Source organism: Marmota flaviventris, chromosome 12, assembly GCF_047511675.1.
Source record: "Marmota flaviventris isolate mMarFla1 chromosome 12, mMarFla1.hap1, whole genome shotgun sequence".
In the NCBI taxonomy this organism is placed as follows: Eukaryota; Metazoa; Chordata; class Mammalia; order Rodentia; family Sciuridae; genus Marmota; species Marmota flaviventris.
The window spans coordinates 91,685,680-91,707,772 of record NC_092509.1 but is presented as its reverse complement, the minus strand read 5'-3'; the positions used below and the strand labels follow the sequence as shown (position 1 = coordinate 91,707,772).

At 36.8% G+C, this 22,093-nt stretch overlaps 1 protein-coding gene across 1 annotated transcript; it reads left to right on the top strand.

Annotated features, from left to right (window-relative positions):
• The first annotated feature begins 14,957 nt into the window (after positions 1–14,957).
• On the top strand, positions 14,958–16,307 carry LOC114092312 (sperm motility kinase 2B-like). Its single transcript, XM_027934886.2, has one exon. The coding sequence runs from the start codon at positions 14,958–14,960 to the stop codon at positions 16,305–16,307; it is 1,350 nt and encodes a 449-aa protein (XP_027790687.1).
• The last annotated feature ends 5,786 nt before the right edge of the window (positions 16,308–22,093 follow it).

Sequence of the window (22,093 nt, the reverse complement as noted above, 5' to 3'; positions counted from 1 at the left end):
AAGTCATCTGAGATGTGGGTGCTTCTATGAGAGAAAAAAAAAGACATGAGTACTGGCATGAGATAAATACAAAATAAATGCAAACATCTGGAACTCATCAATAAATATCATGGCGATAATAGAAACCAATAACTTCTCAACAGAAGGTGCAAGAGCTAAGATGTTGTTCCCATGACAAGGCTGGTGAGGACATGGCCTCTATTTAGGAATGTAAATCTTTAAGAATCAAGGTTCCCTTAATCAGAGAGGGGCTTGAGACTGGAGTAAAAGGGCAGTCAGTCTAGATAATGAATGATTGATTGGGTCCAGAAGATGGGGGACTAGTTCAAAAGGAAATGGAATGCTAATACCTCCAGAACACTTCTCCCTCCTCCTCACCTGTTGCCAAGGTCACCTTCCTCCAGGGAATTGTTCCTCCCAACAAGTAGTTGTTAAGAAGTACCCACTGGGTGGCTCCCTTCCTGCCTTTCTGGGCAGATATGAAAAAATAGGGAAAGACATCCTCTGGATAGCCCCCTAGGTCACATAGGCAAGATAGGAGGAGGAGGGGGCATGAGAAGGAAGGAAACCTACAATCTATAAAGGGGCAAGACACCCCCACTCCCTGGGGCACCAGCTTTGGGCCCCTTTCTCTCTGGTGGAGTCTCTCCTCTCTCTCTCTCTCTCTCTCTCTCTATATATATATATAGAGAATATAGAATATATATATATATATATATAGAATATATATATATATTCTATCTTTAAATAAAACTTTTTGCTCTTGAGAAAGAAACAAACATATAATGACTGATTTCAGGTAGCTCCCTAAAGAATACGAGTTATATATTTAATAGCCAAAGCATTTTCCCCCATGATATTCTATCTGTTCTTGATGGGCAGATGTCCCGGAAAAGGACCCAGACAAAATTTAAAAAGGAGATAAGAAGTCATTTAGACCATTAAGCTCTGCTTAAATTTTAAAATATATATGTGTTTCTAACACCCAAAATCATGTTAGAAAAATAATATATGCTCAGTAAATACAGGCTTAGTTTTAAATTAAATTTACCATATCTTTCAGCAGGCTATATACCCAATTAATCGCTAAATTATTTCATCTGGCATCAAATCACTGGCTCTAGAATATTTACTAAGAGTAGATATTGTATGTGAATACTCACTGAACTCAAAATTAATTTCCTATTCACAAATTTAAGAAAGGAAAGAGATTTCTCAGATATGTATGGAAGAGGTTATGTAATACATATATTTTTGGAAAAGTTCCTAGCACTTACAGTAGTGTCCACTACATAGCAGCTATGATGACCAACCTGTTCTTTTGCAGATACTCTTGGTTTTAGAACCAAAGGTCCCACATCTTCAGAATGTTTTCTGTCCTGGCTAAACTGGAATGATGGGTCACTGCCTGTGAGAATATTTGTGGGATAAAGAATACACAAAAGAAGAATTCTCTCACTCTGTTTATTAGTTAAGGAGTCAAAAAGTGGACAGTGTACTGATGATATAAACTCTGAATGCAGTTGTGCTCCAAGATAGTGATTTTTTCATAATCGGATTCATTATTTGTGGGAGCAACATCATTTTTCTTTATTTCCCAATAGGGTTCACACCAATATAGTCTCTAAGAACGTAGAGAAATAGCTGTTTCAAGTTTGGTTTTAGAAAAAAAAAACTTTCATAAGTTTGAAAAAAAAAATTAAATTTGTAAATGGACATAATACTTTTATTTCATTTTTTTAAAAAAATTTTGTGTGGTGCCAGGGATCCAGCCCAGTGCCTCACACATGCTAGACAATCGTTCTACCATTGAGCCACAGTGCTGGCCCCCTTTCATCAGTTTTTGACTTCACATAACAGGCAACTTTGTGGACTACTCACTTCAATCCATATTGTGCCTGGAAAATGAGACATATAGTTTTTGTAAGCCTAGCTAGCAGAATAGTTTATTTTTTGAGTTCAGCAGTCAATCATTTTACGTTGTTTTTTAAAAATTTTATGTCTCCAAACATATCATCCAAATTGTCTTTGTGATTTATTGATTTTATGAAGCTATACTTTAAAAAGTTTGTTGAGACAGCCCAAAAGACACAGAAAACCAATGAACAAACAAATTCACTCTAAAATCTATGTTAGAATATATCCAGAGCTTAGAAAAATTTCTCATTACCTATAAGTTTGACAATGCAATTATCTCTAACAAGAATTTAGATGTGTAGTTTTATTTCCCTCTCATTATTATCTGTACAAAGTATTATATTGGATAAATGTCATGACACATGGCACACCAAAGAGGTATAGCAATCAGAAACATAACTGATCGACCAATATACTATAGAGCTTTTTATAATGAAAATATTCCAGCCTGATGATTGTAGGAAAGCTTATTTAGATTTCTTTTAACTCTTGAAAGACTATTCACATCATTTCTATGTAAGATTGCTGACCTTGGTGAAGCCCTTGAGGGAATTCAAAATTTATGCAATAAACCAGAATCTTTTTTGTTCTAAAAAATGAAAAATAATCTCTATTTGACTTCTTATAAATCAAAGTCATTGCCTGTAATGGAAGATAAACATAAATTCAACCTCTTCAGAAAGTGAGGTAGAATGATGTATTTTTAAAGGTGTGAAAGCGTGTATTACAGTCTGGGAGAAACTGAACCATAAACAGATTCCATCTTCCTTAAAATAGTGGCCTAATATTTCTTAGGATGGAATTTTGAGTAGCAATAAAATGAAAGATGAAAGATCTATAAACTACGAAGCAGAGGGCACAGGATTGTGACACCCCCCCCCCCACCCCGCTTCACATAACTTAGGCAAGGAAACTTTCTCACAATTTGTCTGTACAACATGAATTCCTTAATTTTCCCTACTTAGCATGTTTTACTGTTACAAGTGTCCGAAAGTTATCAATTTAATTTATGGTCTTTTCAGCAGACTGCTCTGATACTCAGTGAGATTATTTGTGACATGGTCCTATTGTGGCTCTTGAGACCAGATGGCACGTTTATTTGCTTGTTTGTTTTGTTTTCAGCATATTTAAACTGAATTCAGTCTGGGTCCCAAATTTAACAAGGAAACAGTCTATTTTAGTTATTAATGATCTGTATCTGTTGATGCCAACACAACAGACGGAAAAATATAATCAATTGTTATTTCAGATTGTTTCACTTGGTATGCCTTATTGTTTTATCACCAAGTAGATCTCTTAAATACCTTTTTTTTTTTCTTTTGGCATTCACTGATAGAAGCTGTCTTTTCTTTAGCTTCTAGAACTATCTTAAACTTTTATGTGTCTCAGGCCACTTTAGCAATCTCATGGGCTATGGATTCTCAGAGTAATGTTTTTATGTATTGGATAAAATGAAGAAGACTACAAGGGAAATGATACAGAGTCAGTTCTATCCACAGAGCTTTGGGAGCGCCCCTTGAAATCACCTGCTATAGCATAATACACAGAAGGAATTTAGATATTGTCATTAAATTTAAGGGGGAAGAGATCAATAGAGAAAAAGCCTTTATTTAAGCCTCTAGGTTTATTTCCAAGCTCAGAATAACCAATCTTGATATTAGTTTTGTGTTAAGTTCACAGGGAGATTTTGGTGTTTCTGCAGTACTTAGGTATGGGAAGTGGTGGGGAATATCAATGGGAACATACTTTTACCTTGTGAAATGATCTTTTGTTTGAACTCTTGAAGACAAAATGTGTCACTTGCTGAATGTGTTAAGTTTGTATTTGCCCCTTGATAATTTTTATTCATAGTCCAATGCCACAAGAATCTAAGACTGGGAGAAAGTAATAGATGTTTTCTCTTCCTGCTCTACATGTATTCAGCAATGGTTTATTATGCAGATTGTATCAAGGTAATTTTTGTCTCTATTATGAAGTTACTAAGTCAGTTTAATCATTAATGCCTAAAACAGCACTGTTTTAGAATTTTATAAGGCTTAAACTGATTCAATTGATGACAACTTATCTCGATGGGAATGCTCATGTCAGGTTGCAGCATCAATATTTAAATAAACACATTTTGGAAAAATTTGTCTGGGTTACTCAAAGCTTGTCATTCTCCTTTTCTGAAATATGACATATTCCTTTTCCCTTTGGTCCCTAATTTGATTCTATCCCTGGAGTTCAATGTTTTGACTCTCTCCATCAGCTTCTCACCTGAGCATGGATCTTTTATCATCTTTATAAGAACTCTCAGCCAGTGATAACAGCTTTTTAGACTCCACTACTCCTATTATTAAATTGGATATCCCTAAGAGTGTCTATATAAGTCCTACCCTAAATTGAGACCCTATTCCTGGTCTCAATTTCTAATGAATAAAAAGTTATGAAAATTCTTGTAGACTACAATGTAGAAATTAAAAACAGAAGTTGTCAATCTGGTTATGTGATATAAGCCTCACCAAAGAAAATATCCGGTAAATTTTTAGTTCCTGCAAATTTTGCTCTTGAAAGACAAATATCAGGACAATCTTTTACAAAACCTAAAAATTCTCACTGATTTGTTCTCTGTACAAATCATTTTACAAGGAAAAAGAAAGTTTTGTTGTATGTCCTGAAGGCTAGACCCTTCATTCAGACCTCTGCTGGCTTTTGTCTCTAGTTCATCTTGGCATATCACAATGCAGATGGGCAAAATAATCGAGACAGATGGGCATGAGAACAATCATGCCAAGACTCCAGTCTGCACATTACATTTGTAGAGCTAATAAGAATTTTATTTTATTTCTTTTTTTGCTCATGTGACAATATTGGATCTTAGCCTATATGGTGGAGTAACCCAGCCTAGTGGTTAAAAAGATACTAAATTTGCAAAATATGGATATAAAAATATCAAAATATGCATATGAAAACATGTAAATCAAGTTTGTTCAACAAATAACTGCTTTAGGATAATATTAAATAATGGAAAGAGAGACATTAAATGATGCTATGAATGCAGACATTTATCAACTTTTATTTGATGTAGATTTTCAAGTCATGCCTAAATGATTCTGGGGTCTAGATTTATGTTTTGTCAAGTAGATCAAAGAGAAGCAGAAAAAAGGCTGAATCCCACTATGAGAAACAATGGAGAAGATCCTATTTTATTATTTTTTTCCTTCTGGCTTATCTATCAAAAGTCAAAAGAAATCTTTATAATACACACAAGCATGGATCATAGTTGGGGGTTTGCATATCATTCATATAGAATATGCAATTATGAAAGTTGCATTTCTCATTTTTTTAAGTGAACTTGCTGTTCCAGTATAATTAGTTTAATAGACATGATCTCAATAATCAGAAAACAGAACATAAATGAAGAGAGCTGAAAAAACATTGCTTTGGTTAAAAAAAATCAATCAAAAGAATCATAAAAACTTAACTTGCAGAAAATGTATGTCATGACAATGGATAACTTAGCTGTAGGTAAAATGATTATTGTTTTGCTGAAGATCGAGAATTGTAACATTTGCTATTCTTTAAACATAAATGAATTTTTCTGCCTGCCTGATTTTGTAATCAGAATCTGCCAGAATGCTATTTACATGTACCATCATTTGCAAAAGCAGAAACACATTCAGGGCATCAAAGTTGATAATACATAGAAGTAAAGGCCCTTGCTGCTTTACCGAAACTTTGTTATTTAAGTGCAACACTGACTAAGATGAATTGTGCTACTCGAAAGTTAGGTTAGTCCATGCACAATTGGGCAACTTTCAATTATAGAATTCGTGAAGCTTCCCTTGAATAGGACTAGTTATTAACATTGGCCTCACACTGAGATAAAACTACATTTTTAATCTTAAAGTACTCACGGTGTATAAAGCACCACTGCTGTTAGAGCTTTTCCAGTTTCCTACTGCTTCGGCTCACTTTGTCAGACCCATGAGAAATCTAGTCTTTGTGAATGCTCAGTTTATGGCATTAGGAGAATATAGAGAGATGCTGGCTATTTACATGGGTAGTGCATATTTAATTTAATCCCTGTCATTATCATACCCATGCCTCCAAAATGCAAATGTCTTTTATTAGGATAAAGCATGCTATTTGCGCAAAAGGACTCATTTCTTCCTAAGAGATGGGCAAAAAAGAAAGCCTAAATGATCATAATGGAGATTTAGGGAAGCAATTGTAAGTAAAAGAACTATTTTTGAACTGCTTCTCTGACTCCCAAAATTGATCATCTATCAATTCAATAACAAGAATTCATTAGGGTTTCTGTGAGATAAAATGTGATGTAAAATTGCTATTCCTCAAATGGGTGATCTCTATTCTTTGTTTTCATTTGGTCGAAAATATAGGGAAGCAGATAATTAGTCTGTCCTGTGGAATAAAGCTCTACAAAAATTAAACAAGATTAAAAGTGCTTTTAGGTTTTGCTTTTTTTTTTTTTTTGGTTATATTACAAGAAAACATTCCCTTAAAGATGTAAAAATATTTTTAATTCTGTAGACTTGAGGAATAGTCACCGAAAGCACCTTGGTCTTTAAGGTGAACATTGGATTGAACTTCAGAAGGATAATGGGATCTTGCATTATCCTAAAATGATGTGGAGAAGGGGCGGAATTCAGGAAATGCAAATGCTACCTCGGGCATTTTGTACTGAGCAAGAACTGAAAAAAGGAAATTGTTAAAAGTCAGGTGCAACTTGGAAACCAGATACTGCTGACCATTACTAGATTGAGAAGATGAGGAGTTAGGAATTTATCACTTGGGATTTCCATGCCTTATGTGGGAGAGCATGAGCTGATTCGAAAGTGTTGATCCCAGTCCTTTGACATTCAATTTGTTATTCTTTTGAATTTCCATATTCAAGTTCCCTCAGAGTACAAAGAAAGTTAGAAGGCTTCTGATTAACTTTTGGATCAACAGCCCAATGTAAATATTAGAATAACTGGATAGATTGTCTTTGTAAAGAGGCAAAAGCCGGTAAGTGACAATGTTATCTCAAAATACAATTTTATTATATCCTCTTGAAGAAAGGACCCCATATTAGGCTGCTCTTGCTTCATGAAAGTCTTACACAATACTTTTATCTTGATTCTGATGTGCATAACACTTCTGATTTTCATTTATTTTCTTAGTAGGAAAACAGCAAGGGAGAACGTTTGATTCTTCTAAGTGTAGCATTATCAGTTTTATAAAGGGGGGGGAACAAGGGAGAGAATTGAACAACAGTAGATGGGGTAGAGAGGGAAGATGGGAGGGGAGGGGAGGGGGGATAGTAGGGGATAGGAAAGGTAGCAGAACACAACTGTCACTAATATGGCATTATGTAAAAACGTGGATGTATAACCGATGTGATTCTGCACTTTGTATTTGGGGTAAAAATGGGAGTTCATAACCCACTTGAATCAAATGTATGAAAGATGATATGTTATGAGCTTTGTAATGTTTTGAACAACCAATAAAAAAATAAAATAAAAAAAATAAATTTTAAAGGCTATCATTTTTGCTTTATAAATAAGTCTTTGAGGAATTTAAAGAAAAGCATGGTTTTCCTAACACAGTACTGGAAACCACACTATTGGAGAGACTATTCAATATAATATCATTTTATCAGAAAATGATCTAAGACTAGTAAATTTGTAGTATTGCAAGTATTGACTGCAATAATTTCTATGCTAGATTGTATCTATTGCTCTGTTTTGAAACTCACCGATCCTTTTCCTTTTCTGCTCCTCTTTACTGTTAAACGCAATCAGTAAAATTCTTATTTCAGAGATTGCAGTTTTCAGTTCCAGTATTTCCATCTGGCTCCTTCTTTATATTTTTTATTTATCTGCTCAGATTTCCCATATTTTTATCACCAGGACTGTAATTTTCTTTGTCGCATTGGGTTTAGTGATAAAAACCTTGCTTGCAGTTCTTATTTGCTAATTGCAACATCTGGCTCATCTCAGTGTTGGTCTACATTCATTGTGTCTTCTCTTGAAAATGTGTAATACATTTCTGGGTTATATCTAGAATGCAGTTACTATGAGGTGGAGGCCTGGAATTTTGTTAGATTCCTCTGAAGAATCTTGATTTTTTTTTTTTTTTGGTTTTGTTTTAGTGATCAATGAGTATGGTTATATTTAAACTGCAAAAATCTGTCTCTCAAGAGGCAGTTAAAAATCAAAGTTTGGGTCTTTTGTCCCTAACTGGATTAATCTGAATTTAGACAATACATGCAAGTTCCATGGTCTATCCAGGATTTTGAAAAAATTAATAAACACGACCTGCAGCTCCCCTTCTTGCCTTCTCTTTTCTGGGGTTTCCCTCAGACTTTTAAGTGACTGTGATTATCATACATTCTATCCACAGGATTTGCCGTCTTGGATAAGATTTGGGTGTTTGTCATTTTCAAAAATATTTAAATGTAATTGTCAAGTGATGTTTTAACTTTAAGAGGTGTTTAAGCCCTAAGGGCTCTACAGCAGCCAACATCCTGGGGTGGGCTCATCCTTCTTGGTTTCTCTCTCTCTTTCTCCTCTTGTCTTTCCACCATGGTGTGACACAACAAGACTGCCCTTGACAGCTGATGGCCCCTTGCTTTTAGTCTTCCTGGCTCCTAGAAGTGGGAGTTGATACGGTTTGTGCATTACAATTTATCCCATCTGTGGCATGCTGTTATAGTAGCACACAAATGAACTAGGAGTTTTAGGTGCCCTGAACTGCAACCATCCCTCAGGTTATAATTCTAACTTTCATAAACTAAAATCTTTATTGACAAACCTGGATACAACATATAAACCACAGCTAACAAATTAGTTTTTAATATTCAAGTTGTAAGAACCATACTACTTTTGAGGGACAATACACTACCTAAAAATGCAACATAAATTCATGGCTAGTTATCTAAACTCATGAGAATTCTAATATAGATTGGCTTAGTTTTGTGGCCAATTTTAAAAAAATAACCCATGGGACTAATTGCTAATGTTAAGTGTTGGCCAAAGATCTATCCTGAAAAGTTGTATTTATAATTGATGAGGGAAGCAGAAGAGAGTGATAGATAACTACAAGAATAATTTTTCTTACTTCTCATTTCTAAAAACATGTTTTTAAAACTTAATTTAGACAAAATAGTTCCTTTGATTTATACCCATGTGGCCACCATTGTACCTGAAAAAGCTTAGCAATAACACTGATCTTGGTTTGAATTTTCAGGAGCTGAGCAATTTAAGGATCCTTGCTGACTTTTGGTTTCCTCAAAAGCAATGTGGATCCCCAATCCTTACTTGGCAGAAACGTCAAATGTGTGCACCTAATGCACATTGACTATTATAGTTCTGGATGAACACTAATGTTCTATTTCATTATGTATACACTTATGGCTGCCTCTAGATATGCATTAATTACAAAGAATAGTTTAGGTGCTCTGTAATCATTTTTTGAATAAGTGAGGGAAAGTGATTCTTATTTGATGTTGTGATTAGTAGCCTATGTCTTCAGAAGTGGTAAAACATTTGCTAAAGTTTTCTTGGTCATAAATGCTCATGTGAGACTTATGTTCCTATTTTTTTCTCAGTATTCTTTTCTTATTATCATGTTGTAGCTCCAGTTATTTTTCTTCTCCTTTTAAAACCTATTATCATTGTGACTTTCAAATCTAGCCATTCATACTAACAAATTAATATATTTAATTTTGCTTTAGTTATTGTAACTCTAAGGGAAAATAAAAAAGAATGACTTAAATATAGCAATAGATTTTCTTAATCTGGCAAAGTTCCTTGGAGTTGATTGTACTTCTTGATGTAATATTTGTCTTTTTCTGTACAACCATTTTTAATTTAAAATACCTTTATTGAATTATATTTATTATACCAAAGCTGCAGATATTTAACATGTACAATTGTAAGAGATTGGATACCTACATACACATCTGTGAAACCATCATCGTAATTAAAGAAATATCCATCACCTCTAAAACGTTCTGTGTTTTTTTTTAAAATGAGACCACTTAACATGAATCTACTTTTTCAACAAACGTTAAAGTGTACGATGTCATAGGATAAATACTACAGTAGTTAACTCAAATGCGGGTTTCAAGTTTAATGACATAATGGAAACTATGCCCACTGAATAACCTCTTCCAATTTCCTTCTGCTCACAGTCCCTGGAAACCACCAATATATTCTCTGTGAATAAAGAAATAAGCATGGGACCTAAAATGTTAAACTTTTAGAGTAAAGCATCAGGAAAAAAAGCTTCTTCATATATGCCTTGGCAGTTATTTCCTGATGTGACTCAGAAGCATAAATAATAGAAGCAGAGATTGACAAGTAGAACTACTTCAAAACTAAAAGCTTCTGCTCAGCAATGGAAACATTCAACACAATGAAAGACCACCTACGGGATAGGAGGAAATATTTGCAAACATCTACGTGGTAAGAGGATAATATCCAAAATATTTAAGAAACTTGTACAATTGGATAGCCAAAAATAAATATCCTGATTTTAAAAATGGGCAAATTACTTGAGTGGAAATTTTCACAGAGAATACACAGAAATGCCCAACAGGTATATAAGAAATGGTCATCCCACTAGTCATCAGAGAAATATCAGTCAGAATTGCTTTTCACTAGTAAGATGACTGTTATCCAAATATTGGCAGGGATGTGGAAAAATTTATATTGTTGGTGGGAACACAAAATAAATAATGTAACAGTTATGGAAAATAGTGTGAATATTTGTCAAAAGAATTGAAAATAGAATAGCTATGTGATTCAGCTAGCCCACTTCTGGGTAGATATCAAAAAAATTTTATGTTAGGATCTCAAAAAAATCTGTGCACTCACATTTCTTGCAAATTTATTCATAAAAGACAAGATATGAAAAAACTCAAATGCTAACCAGAAGATTATATTATATATATTAGTGGACAAAGAACAAAATGTAGTATATTTACTTTATGAAATATAATTCAGCCATAAAAAAGAAGGAACTCCTCTGTTTGTAATGACATGGATGAATCAGGAGGATGTTATGCTAAGGGAAATATGTGAGACACAAATTGCATACAAAAACATATTACAATGATAGTGCTACATAATCAGGTAGGGTTCAGCGCATGGATGAAAGGTTGGTTCAACATGAGGACATCAATAAATATAATTCATCACATTAGGGCACTTAAAGACAAGAATCACATGATTATCTCAATAGATGTAGAAACAGCATTTGATAATACTCAACAATCATTCATGTTTAAAACCCTAGAAAAACTAGGGATAGTAGGCACATACCTCAAAATTGTAAAAGCCATCTATGCTAACCCTAAGGCCAACATCATTCTAAATGGAGAAAAATTGAAAGCATTCCCTCTAAAAACTGTAAAAAGACAGGGATGCCCTCTTTCACCACTTATTCAACATAGTTCTAGAAACTCAAGCCAGAACAATTAGACAGAAGATAGAAAGGGATATGAATAGGAAAAGAAGAACTCAAACTGTTCCTATTTGCTGATGACATGATTCTATATTTGGAGGACCCAAAAAAACTGCATCAAAAAACTTCTAGAACTCATAAATGAATTCAGCAAAATAGGAGGATAAAATTAATACCCATAAATCAACTGTGCTCCTATACATCAGTGATGAATCAACTAAAAAGGAAATTAGAAACATTATCCTGTTCACAATAGGTCTCAAAAAATTGGAAGAATTAATCTAACAAAAGAGGTTAAAAAACCCTCTATGATGAAAACTAGAGAACACTAAAGAAAGAAATTGAAGAAGGAAACACCTCCCGTGTTCTTGGAGGGGCAGAATTAATATTGTCAAAATGGCCACACTACTGAAAGCACTATACAAATCTATTAATTGCAATTATGTTCTTCATAGAAATAGAAAAATGAATCATGAAATTCACTTGGAAAAATAAGAGGTCAAGAATAGCCAAAGCAATTCTCAGCAAGAAAAGTGAAGTAGGAGGCATCACAATATTAGACCTTAAATTATACTACAGAACTAACAAAAATGGCATGGTATTGGCACCTAAAGAGACAAGAAGACCAATGGTACAGAACAGAAGACACAGAGACAAAACCACATAAATACTTATACTAGACAAAGGTGCCATAAACATACATTGAAGAAAAGACAGACTCTCAGCAAATGGTGCTGGAAAAACTGGAAATCTATATGTAATAGAATGAAAGTTAACCCCTATCTCTCACCCCACACAAAACTCAACTCAAAGTGGGTCAAGGATTCAGGCAGTAGACCAGAGACCCTGTGCCTACTAGAATCAAATGTCAGCCCAAACCTCCACCATGTTGGCTGAGGAACAAGATTCCTCAACAAGACTTTTAAAGTGTGAGAAATAAAATCAAGAATTAATAAAGGGGATGGTATCAAACTACAGAGTTTCTTCACAGCAAGGTGCATTTCTATAGATTCTTTTCCCAAACAACCAAGAACATTAACAGAGAGCCTACATAATGGGAGAAAAATCTTTTCCACCTACACCTCAGAAATGGCGTTAATCTCCAGGATACAGAAAGAACTCAAAAAACATAACACTTCTGCCAACTGCCCCCCCCCCCTCCCCAAGAAAAAAAACAACCAATCAATAAATGGGCAAAGGAATTGAATAAGCACTTAACAGAAGGGGAAATATGAAGGGTCAACAAATGATGAAAAAATGTTCAACATCTCTAGAAATTAGAGAAATGCAAATTAAAACTACACTGAGATTCCATTTTACTCCATCAGAATGGCAATTATCAAGAACACAACTGACAATAAATGTTGGCAAGGATGTGGGAGAAAAGGTACACTGATACATTGCTAGTGGGACTATGAATTGGCAATCGCTCTATAAAGCAGTATGGAGATTCCTCAGAAAACTTGGAATGAAACCACCATTTCACCCAGTTATCCCACTTTTCAGCATACACCCAAAGGACTTAAATTTAGCATACTATAGTGATGTGGCCACATCAATGTTTAGAGCAGCTCAGTTCACAATAGCTAAGATATGAACCAACCTAGGTGTCCTTCAACAGATGAATGGATAAAGAAAATGTATATATACACAATGGAATATTACTTAGCCATAAAGAAGAATAAAATTATAGTATTTGCCAGCAAATGGATGTAACTGGAGACTATCATGATAAGTGAAATAAACCAATCCCAAAAAAACCAAAGGCCAAATATTCTCTCTCTATGTGGATGCTAACACACAATAAGGGAGAGTAACAGAAGTTCATTGGATTAGACAAAGGGGAATGAAGGGAAGGGAGGGGGAGGGGAATAGAAAAAGAGAGTAGAATGGATTAGACATAACTTTCCTATGTTAATATAACTCCATGTGTGTATGAGATTTCAAAATATATCCTACTGTAATATATAACTAAAAAGAATGAATAAAAAATTTAAAAAAAGAAACAATGGAAGAAATCAGTAGGACAAAGAGCTGGTTGTTTGAAATGATTAATAAAATTTATAAATTTGTAATAACATGGATGTGGGAAAGAATAGACAAATTTTCAATATCAAGTATTAAATGGAATATTAATTATAACAGACCTTGAAGACATCAACAGTGTGATAATACCTGTGGGTATACAGATGGATATAGAAATGCCACGTGACAAACTTTGACATCTATGGATAAAAACTCGTAGTAAAACAGAAATAGAGCAGTGTAGGGGTTAAATTATGTCTCTCAGAGCATTTCTATAGATTCTTGTCCCACTCCTAGGAATAAGGGCTTGTTTTCATAAATGGTAATACTATGATGATTTACCTAAGACGAGGTCATAAGGGAGGAGGGCAAGATTATGTTTCAGTGTGACCAGCGTCCTTATAAGGAGGTCAGGGTTCAGTGGCACTTATGTCCTTATAAGGAGATGAGGGTGGGCTGCTGGTTCAGTGGAACTTATGTCCTTATAAGGAGAGCAGGGTGGGCTTCTCATTCACGCAGGCTTGTGTCCTTATAAGGAGAGCAGGGCAAGCCCCTAATTCACTGTGCCTTGTGTTAATTTATGATTATCTTATTTATTTAATTGATTTTTTTTTACATAAAAATATTTGAATTTCCATCCCCTTCATTTTAGGTATGTCCTACAGGTATTTCTGTGCAGTTCCCCTGGGCTTCCCTTTAACAGGAGATGGAGAAAGGATTCTGGTGTGAACCTACGGAAGACAGCCTCCCTAACAGAAAATGCTCTCCTTGTGCATCTCTACCTCCGTCCCCCTCAGTCAAGGTGCCCCAATGTAGCACGTCTACGATGTGTGTAGGACTGTGTGGGGAAATCGTGATGAACCTTTCCTCCCTCTCACCCCACAGGTGTTAATACCATGCTCTACGGTGACTCAGGGAGCAGAGCATCTTGTTGTGGCATCACCATGTGAGTGAGGTGCTACTGTCCTCTTGACGCCAGTTACTTGAAGTTGGAAGAAAAAGGAATTGAATATCTTGAGTGGAGATCTGGTGCGTTCTTGCAAAGCACAAAGTTATTACAGATTTTTAGACTGAAAGTGAAAAGTATGTTGAAATTCCATACAAATTTTAATTTGTAAACAAGTAAATATCAGTCTCCATAACCCACTAAAGCAAAAAATGTCTGGAGTCCTTCCTTATTCCCATTCTGAAAACGGAAAAAGCTCTGGAGGCCCCCAAAACAGGTGACCACTGGGGGTTATGGCCAGGCATGACTGGGCAATGACTGGCTCTGATGTCACATGGAGCCATTGTGAGTAAGTCTCAAACAGAGGGTATATAAGAAAGTGGCTGCAGCTGGACTTTTGTCCATAAGTACAGGAAGCTCTTGGTGGTGACCTGTTGGACTCCCAGATAGTTAGTGCATTTGGTGGTTGGTGTTGGCGGTGGTCTTTGGATATTGGTTCTTTGATTTGGGTTTGTTGTTTTGTCTTGTTTTTGTTTTTGATTTGCATTTGTTGTTTTGGTCTGTTATTTTTTTTTTTTTTTTTAGCTAGCCTCCTTCGTTGGTGTTCCGGCTTAGGATGGTCAGCCAGAGTAGAGAGATGAGTGTAGGGCTGCAGGGGCCCGGCTCCTGCAAAGAAGCAGTCTTCCAGGACCAGTATGAGGTCCTGAGGGACATTGGGTATGGCGGGTATGGCCAGGTAAAACTAGCCCGCCATCGCCTCACTGGGGCAGAGGTGGCAGTGAAAGTCGTGGAGAATATAGAGCAGAACCTCCAGGTCCTCTGTGAGCCAGATATGATGAGAACCCTGGAGCATCCCAACGTGATCCAGTTGTTCCAGGTTATTGAGACCTCCAGCAATATCTACATGGTGATGGAGCCCGCAGGTGGGGGACAGCTAGTTAGCCACGTCCCAGAGGATGGCCTGCAGGAGGAAGAGGCCCGGCGGCTTTTCCGGCAGATGGTGTGTGCAGTGGGCTACTGCCATGCCCAGGGCATCGTGCACCGAGACCTGAAGCCAGACAACATCCTGTTGGATGCCGGAGGCAACATTAAGCTTATTGACTTCGGCCTCAGCACCAGGGTCACCTCTGGGCAGAACTGGAAGGACTTCTGGGGCAGTCTCTTTCATCTTGCTACCAGATGTGTCCTGAGGCAAGCGTTTGAGGGCCCCCCAGTGGACATCTGGAGACTGGGCGTCATTCTGTACTTTATGTTGACAGGGAGGTGTCCATTTGTGGGGCCCGCCACTCCGGCGATGCGGAGGCAGATTGTGCTGGAAACCTACTTTGGCACCCGCCATGTGTCTGTCGAAGCCCGGAGGCTCATCGACCAAATACTGACCCTGGATCCCAGGAAGCAGCCTACAGTCCAGCAAATCCTTCAGCACCCATGGCTGACACAGGGTGAGCAGTATTTACCCCTTCGTTGTAGTGAGGCACTCCCCAAACACCCCGACCCTGAAATAATGACCATCTTGATTGATATGGGTTATGATCCTTACAAGATCTGGGTGTCTCTGGCCAAGAGAAATTTCGATACAGCCATGGCTACCTACTTAATCCTGAAGCACCAGAAAAGTCAGGGGGCAGGCTGCATGTTCCAGGGGAAGCCTGGGCCTCCAAGGTTTAAGCCTCACCCACACCCTGTCCTCCCAAAGAGGAGTCACAGTGAGCCTGCCCTTCACACCTTCCCCTGTGAGCCGCAGCTGAGTATGGAGAATGGACAGACAGGGCAGAAGGGCCTCAGAAGGGCCAGCCAGCAGGCCATTCATCTCCCCTTCCTGCCTGCAAGCACCCCCACACCTGATACTGGGTCGCCCCATAACAACAGAAATCGTCGGAAGAGGGTAACTAGGAGGATTGCGGCCTGTGTCCGGCACCTGTGCTGTTGCCTGCCACGAGTCAGTAAGAAGGTGGTGCCAGTGTAAGAGGCAGAAATGGGCCAGATTCCTAAACAGTGTGGCTCCAAGGAAGGGAAGAGGTGAAAGAGCCAAGTCAAGTGGACAGCCAGAGCACCCTGTGCCTGAGGGTCCTGAAACCTGGGTGTGAGGTCAGTCATGTGGACTCTGAGCAGCTGCAGGAGCGAGATGTGCCAGCTACCTCAGGTCTCTCTGCACGGGCTCCAGCCGAGAGCACTTCTGTACCCACTGGCATCAGGAGTCTCCTCTGCCCCCACCTGCCCAAGACATCAGAGACTGTTCTCCCTGGGACACTCCCCTGCCCTGCTCCTCTGACCTTTCTCCCTTCTTCTGAGATGTTTCTTAATAAATTTGTTTCAAACAAACAATTTTTTAAAAATCTGTCATTAACATGAGTATTATGTTTAGCATAGCTATATCATGAAAGTTACTAATGGCTACTTTTCTTCATTAACTCAGTTTTTTTGGCTATTATGGTTTGGATATGAAAATTCTGCCCAAAGCTCCCATAGTAATGCATTAGGTGACATGATTAGACTGGAAGAGCTGTAACCTCATCAGAGGAATAATTCAGGTGATGCATTAATAATTGGAATGCATTATTGGGTATCTGTAGGCAGGTGGAGTATGGCTGGAGGAAGTGGTTCACTGGTATCTTGCCTTGGGGATTACATATTGTGGCCCTGGTGCTCTCTTTCTGTTACTCTGCCCCCCTCTCTTTCTCCCCCTCCTTCCCTCCCTGTGTTTCATCTGTCATAAGCTGAGTAGCTTTCTGTCACACCCCCCACTATGATGTTCTGCCTTACCTGGGGCCCAGAGTAATGGAGTCAACCAACCATGGACTTAGGCCTCTGAAACTGTGAGCTCAGAATAAACTTTTCTTCCTCTGTTGTTATTGTAGGGTATTTTGATTACAGTGATGAAAAGCTGACACTTTAACTTACATAGAATTTCAGAAAAATAAGTTTTAAAAAAATGTTCTTAGTTGGTAAGGAAAACTAAACCTAAGGAAATAAAGGGTACTAGCATATATATATATTTTTTTAGTAAATTTGTTAGTTTTTTGTCCCTATGACCGAAATACCTGATAGATTAGGGGAATAGATTAGGGGAAGAAAAGTTGATTTGGGATCACAGTTTCAGAAGTTTAGTCCCATGATGGGCCGAGTCCCTTGCTCTGGGCCCCAGGTGAGGCAGAACGTCATGGCAGACGGTAGGGCAGAGGAGTGCTGTTCATCTCATGGTGGCCAGAAAGCAGAGAGAGAGAGGGGAAGGGGCTACAAGGAAAATGAGTCCTTTCAGGGTATGCCTCCTGTGATCTGTCTTCTCCAATCTTACCCCACCTGCCTACAGTTACCCTCCAGTTAGTTCATTCAAACTAGGATGAACTGGTTTGGTTGGAGTTCTCATAATTCAATCATTTTATCTCTGAATATTTCTACCTTAACAAAGAAGCTTCTGGGGGACACCCTATATCCAAACCATAATAGTAAATTTCCTTGGCTGGGGATGAGGCTCAAGCGGTAGTGCGCTCGCCTGGCATGCACGCGGCTCTGGGTTCGATCCTCAGCACCACATACAAATAACATAAAGATGTTGTGTCCACTGAAAACCAAAAAATATTAAATTCTCTCTCTCTCTCTCTTAACCAGGAAGTTTACAATTTTTTTAAACATAACCAGGAAGTTTACAATTTTTTTTTAATCTAATTTAACCATCCCCCAAACCCTGTGGAATAGCCATTAACTGCTCAAAATGGCAGTTAAGAAAACTTATGGGGAAAGCATTTTTTTTTTTTACCAAATTATAGATTCTGATGGACATTTTGGTGCTCAGTTTAAACTGCAGACTTTCCACACACAATACTTTTAAATTAAGTAATGATTATAATTATAATGTATTATTGTCTTACTTTGGGTTAGATTCAGTATGAATATTATCTCCTTTATTTCAAACAATTCAAGGAAATTGATCTGTTAATATTATAATCTCATATTCAAGAATGAAATAAAGATTGAAAACAGAAAGTAATTAAACCAGGTAATCAATGTTGTGTTTTAAGCACACAGAAAGAAGTATGGAAACTTAAGAGTGAAGAGACAGAGGAAGGAGAGCAGAGAGTAAGACTTTGCACAAAAATCAACCTGTACATTTTGAGTATCTAGAGATCTGAAATGATAGTTGCCAAATAGAAAGTCTGAAATTATATAGTAAGTTATCACAAATACAGCAATACATGTAGGCTTATATAATATCTGATAAAGCATGGGATTTGATTATGCTGCTTGTTTTTGAAGATTAAAATATATAATGGAAACCCTCTAATGATTTCAAATATTAAAAGGACACACATTAATGATGGGGAGTTCACAAAATAAGAAGAAAAAAAAATACCAATTGTTTAAAATAGTGTCATTGCAATTTAACGTTTAGAGACATCATGAGAGTATAAGCACTCACCTACCAAGTCCCGCACTCTCCAAAATCTAAAGCATGAATGAAGGATGTCCAGATAGAACAGATTAGAGCGAGACAGGACTTGGCTACTTCGAATAAGACCCAGTCTCCAAGCAGAAGCTAAGTAAATTCTGATGCTCTAGAGAGGCTGAAGGCGCCAGTTCTTTGTTTGCCATGTATTAAATGAAGTGATCAGTGTTTCATAGCATCTTGGAGCTTGATTTCTAGTGTGAAAAATTTAGAACAAATTAGAGGCAAGTCGTAGATGTTCTTTGTTTTCAAAGAACTTCCTATGAAGTTTTTCATGGATGGGTTTTCTTTATATTGCAATTATTTTGCTGTTAAAACCATCATCACAGATGACATACATACATATATATAACCCCAGGGTTATACGCAGAATATTAGTTTATTCCTATGTATTTTTGTAGGTTATGGGCCCTGAAGTTTGTAAGTCTTTGTCAAAAAACATTTAACAGTGGCTGAAATAGATTGAAAATTTATTCTGATTTACTTAAAAGTCACAGCTGGTAGGCAGGCCAGGGGATATAGGAGCTCTCCTCCATGAGTTGTCCAGGAAACATGATTCCATCATAATTTTAAGCGTGGTCTTTCTACCCATGGTCAGGGCTGGTGCATTTTCATCGTATCCACAGTGCAGCCAGTGATAAGAAGAAACAGCACGTAGAGCTGTTTCTTCATTGATAGCTTTTGTAACAAACCCTGCCACGCCCAACTTCTACTAAGCCAAAGTTAGTTCCATGGGTGTAACCAGATGCATGGTAAATTAGCCTGGATACTTTCTAGCTAAACATCCCTGTGTCTGGCAACATCCAGAAAATTAGGAAATCTATTCCATACACAGTAGCCTCCAAAATTAAAATATTTGCAAATCAATTAGAAAAAAAAAAGAGAAATGCACCAGACACAGGACAAACAGTTCTTAACTCGACTGGATGAAGTACTGAAAGGCACTACCCGATGCCTGAGAGTACTTGAGTCTTTTCAATATTCCAGCATCAAAAATTGATTTGATTATACTACCTTTCTTTATGTTTGATTTAGTAAATACAGATATAAAAGAAGACCACTTTCTAGATAATCCTGAATAACTGACACACTCTTTGCCACATTCAAAGCACATTCTTAATATACTCGTCATTTTCCCTTTTGTCAAGGGATACATTGTATAAAAAACTCATGTGATGCCTTCCCACTACCAAACCTGAACAGTGCTATGCCATTTGCTCAAAGGTAGACATTTCTTAAATACCTTTAATTGAGACATTTCTACGTGAATCATTTATTTTACATTCTGTTGTAAGTACTAGAACATAGGTTTATAAAACAGGAGTCTGGAAGGATGACAAAAAGTTTGACATCTTGACTCCTTGTACCGAGGTTACAAGAAATTGGCCTATTTGATTTTCAAATACAGAATTCATGAAATTTAAAATGTCTCTGGACACTGGACTCTTTTTCTGTAAAAAGGTGTCGGATGTGTGGGAAGACGTGCCCCGTCTCACCAGTCAACATTATTTTAGACAGAGTGCTTGCCTCTCAATGGGTGACACATGTGCCAATTATCCAGAGAAATTCAATTCTGTTCCACTTGCTTCCAGTTCTTATTTATGGGCTTGACTACCTGACAGACCATTCCTAAATATGTAGCTAGTAGTCTAGAAATGTCATCCTCGCCTCTATGAGAGAAGCAATTGTGATAAACACTGCACCTGAATCTTCAGAAGTAGTCCAAGTGTAGGAAACACAAATGGGCTCAATATTTTTCTTTAAAAAAATTATACTTTGTGATCAAGATACTTTTGAAACATAAATGCTTACATGAGGATAGTAGCGATTGAAACTAGATTATGGTCCTAAAATTGTACTTTGTTTTCCTCTCTGAAAACACTCACATCCCATAGTAATAACTATTGCACTCAGAATAGATATTTCATCTTAGATGGTCCAACTGTAATCATCGGTCTGAACGGTGAGTTAGTAAGTATTATATTCACTTCTTAAGTGTTTATACTAAAGCCACTGAAAACTGCCAAGACAACCAATTGAAAAGATGAGCGGAATCCATCAAAATAGATGCCCGCTGGCCACACAGCAAATTTAGATTATTATACTTTCTTGATCTATTCTTATAGGTTTGACTGAATTGACTCCAAAATTGAGGTTCAGGTTTTAGTCTGTGACAATCTACATGAACAGTGTGGTTCTGAGAACTTCCCTGTCCTTTCTGAATCTCAAAAGCCCTGTAATAACTTTCTAATGATGGGCAAACTGGTCACTCTGGCCATTCTGCCATGTGTCAGTAAAGCACAGGTAATTTATCTCATTATAGGATCGGACTATCCCTTAAATTCTGTATTGTGTTGGTATAACACAGTTTTGATTTTTAAATGGTTAGAGAATATTACAACACATCATTTCAATGGGCTAACACTGAAGTAGTGAATTTGTGTTTTATTTTGCCAACACTTACATAACGCTTATGTAAGGTAAGTCTTCACCGTGCACAATTTGAAACACTTTGCAAAAATTAACTTTATTTAATAGTAACATAACCTAAATAGGTGGATGTTATTATTTTCTCTATTTTAAAGATGAGGAAAATTAGGCACAGAGGAATTAAGAAATTTACCCAAAGGTACATTTCTATTAACTGCTAAAACCACGATTCTAATCTAGAAAACATGACTCCAGTTTTTCTAAGAGGAGTTTAATAATGAATCATCAATAAAGGTGCTCTTAATTTGTTCTTAAATTCTAGTCTATGAATAGAAAGAATATTAAATACAATATCACCTATTAATTTTCTGAAAGTTAAAAGCAATCCATTTGGGTACACACATATATTTTTATTTTACTTATTTAGAAATTTTTCTACTTCTAAAAGTTAGACCCCCAAAGGTCAGATAAAATTCAAAGAACACAATCATGCAGATTAGAAGTTGTAAATTCCCTAAAAATAGACATCTACCTAGCTCTAAGAATTAAAACAGTTAAGAAGAAGAAGAAAAAAAGGAAGAAATGAATGAAAGGAAGAGTCAAGGACAAAGGCAAGGAGGTAACAGAATTTATATTCATTAAGTTCTTTGTACGTACATTCTGATTTAATCTTCAAAAAAACCTCACAGGAAGATATATCATTCCCAATTCACAAAATAGCAACAATAGCCTCAGAGAAATTGTATCATCCAGATTCACAGGATTAGGAAATGGCAAAGCCAGAGTCTGAGTTTTTGTGGCAAAGTCCAGAATTTTTCTGTCCCCCTCCAATGTATACCACAGACACAACACTTTATTTCCAGAGGTAAACTTCTCTG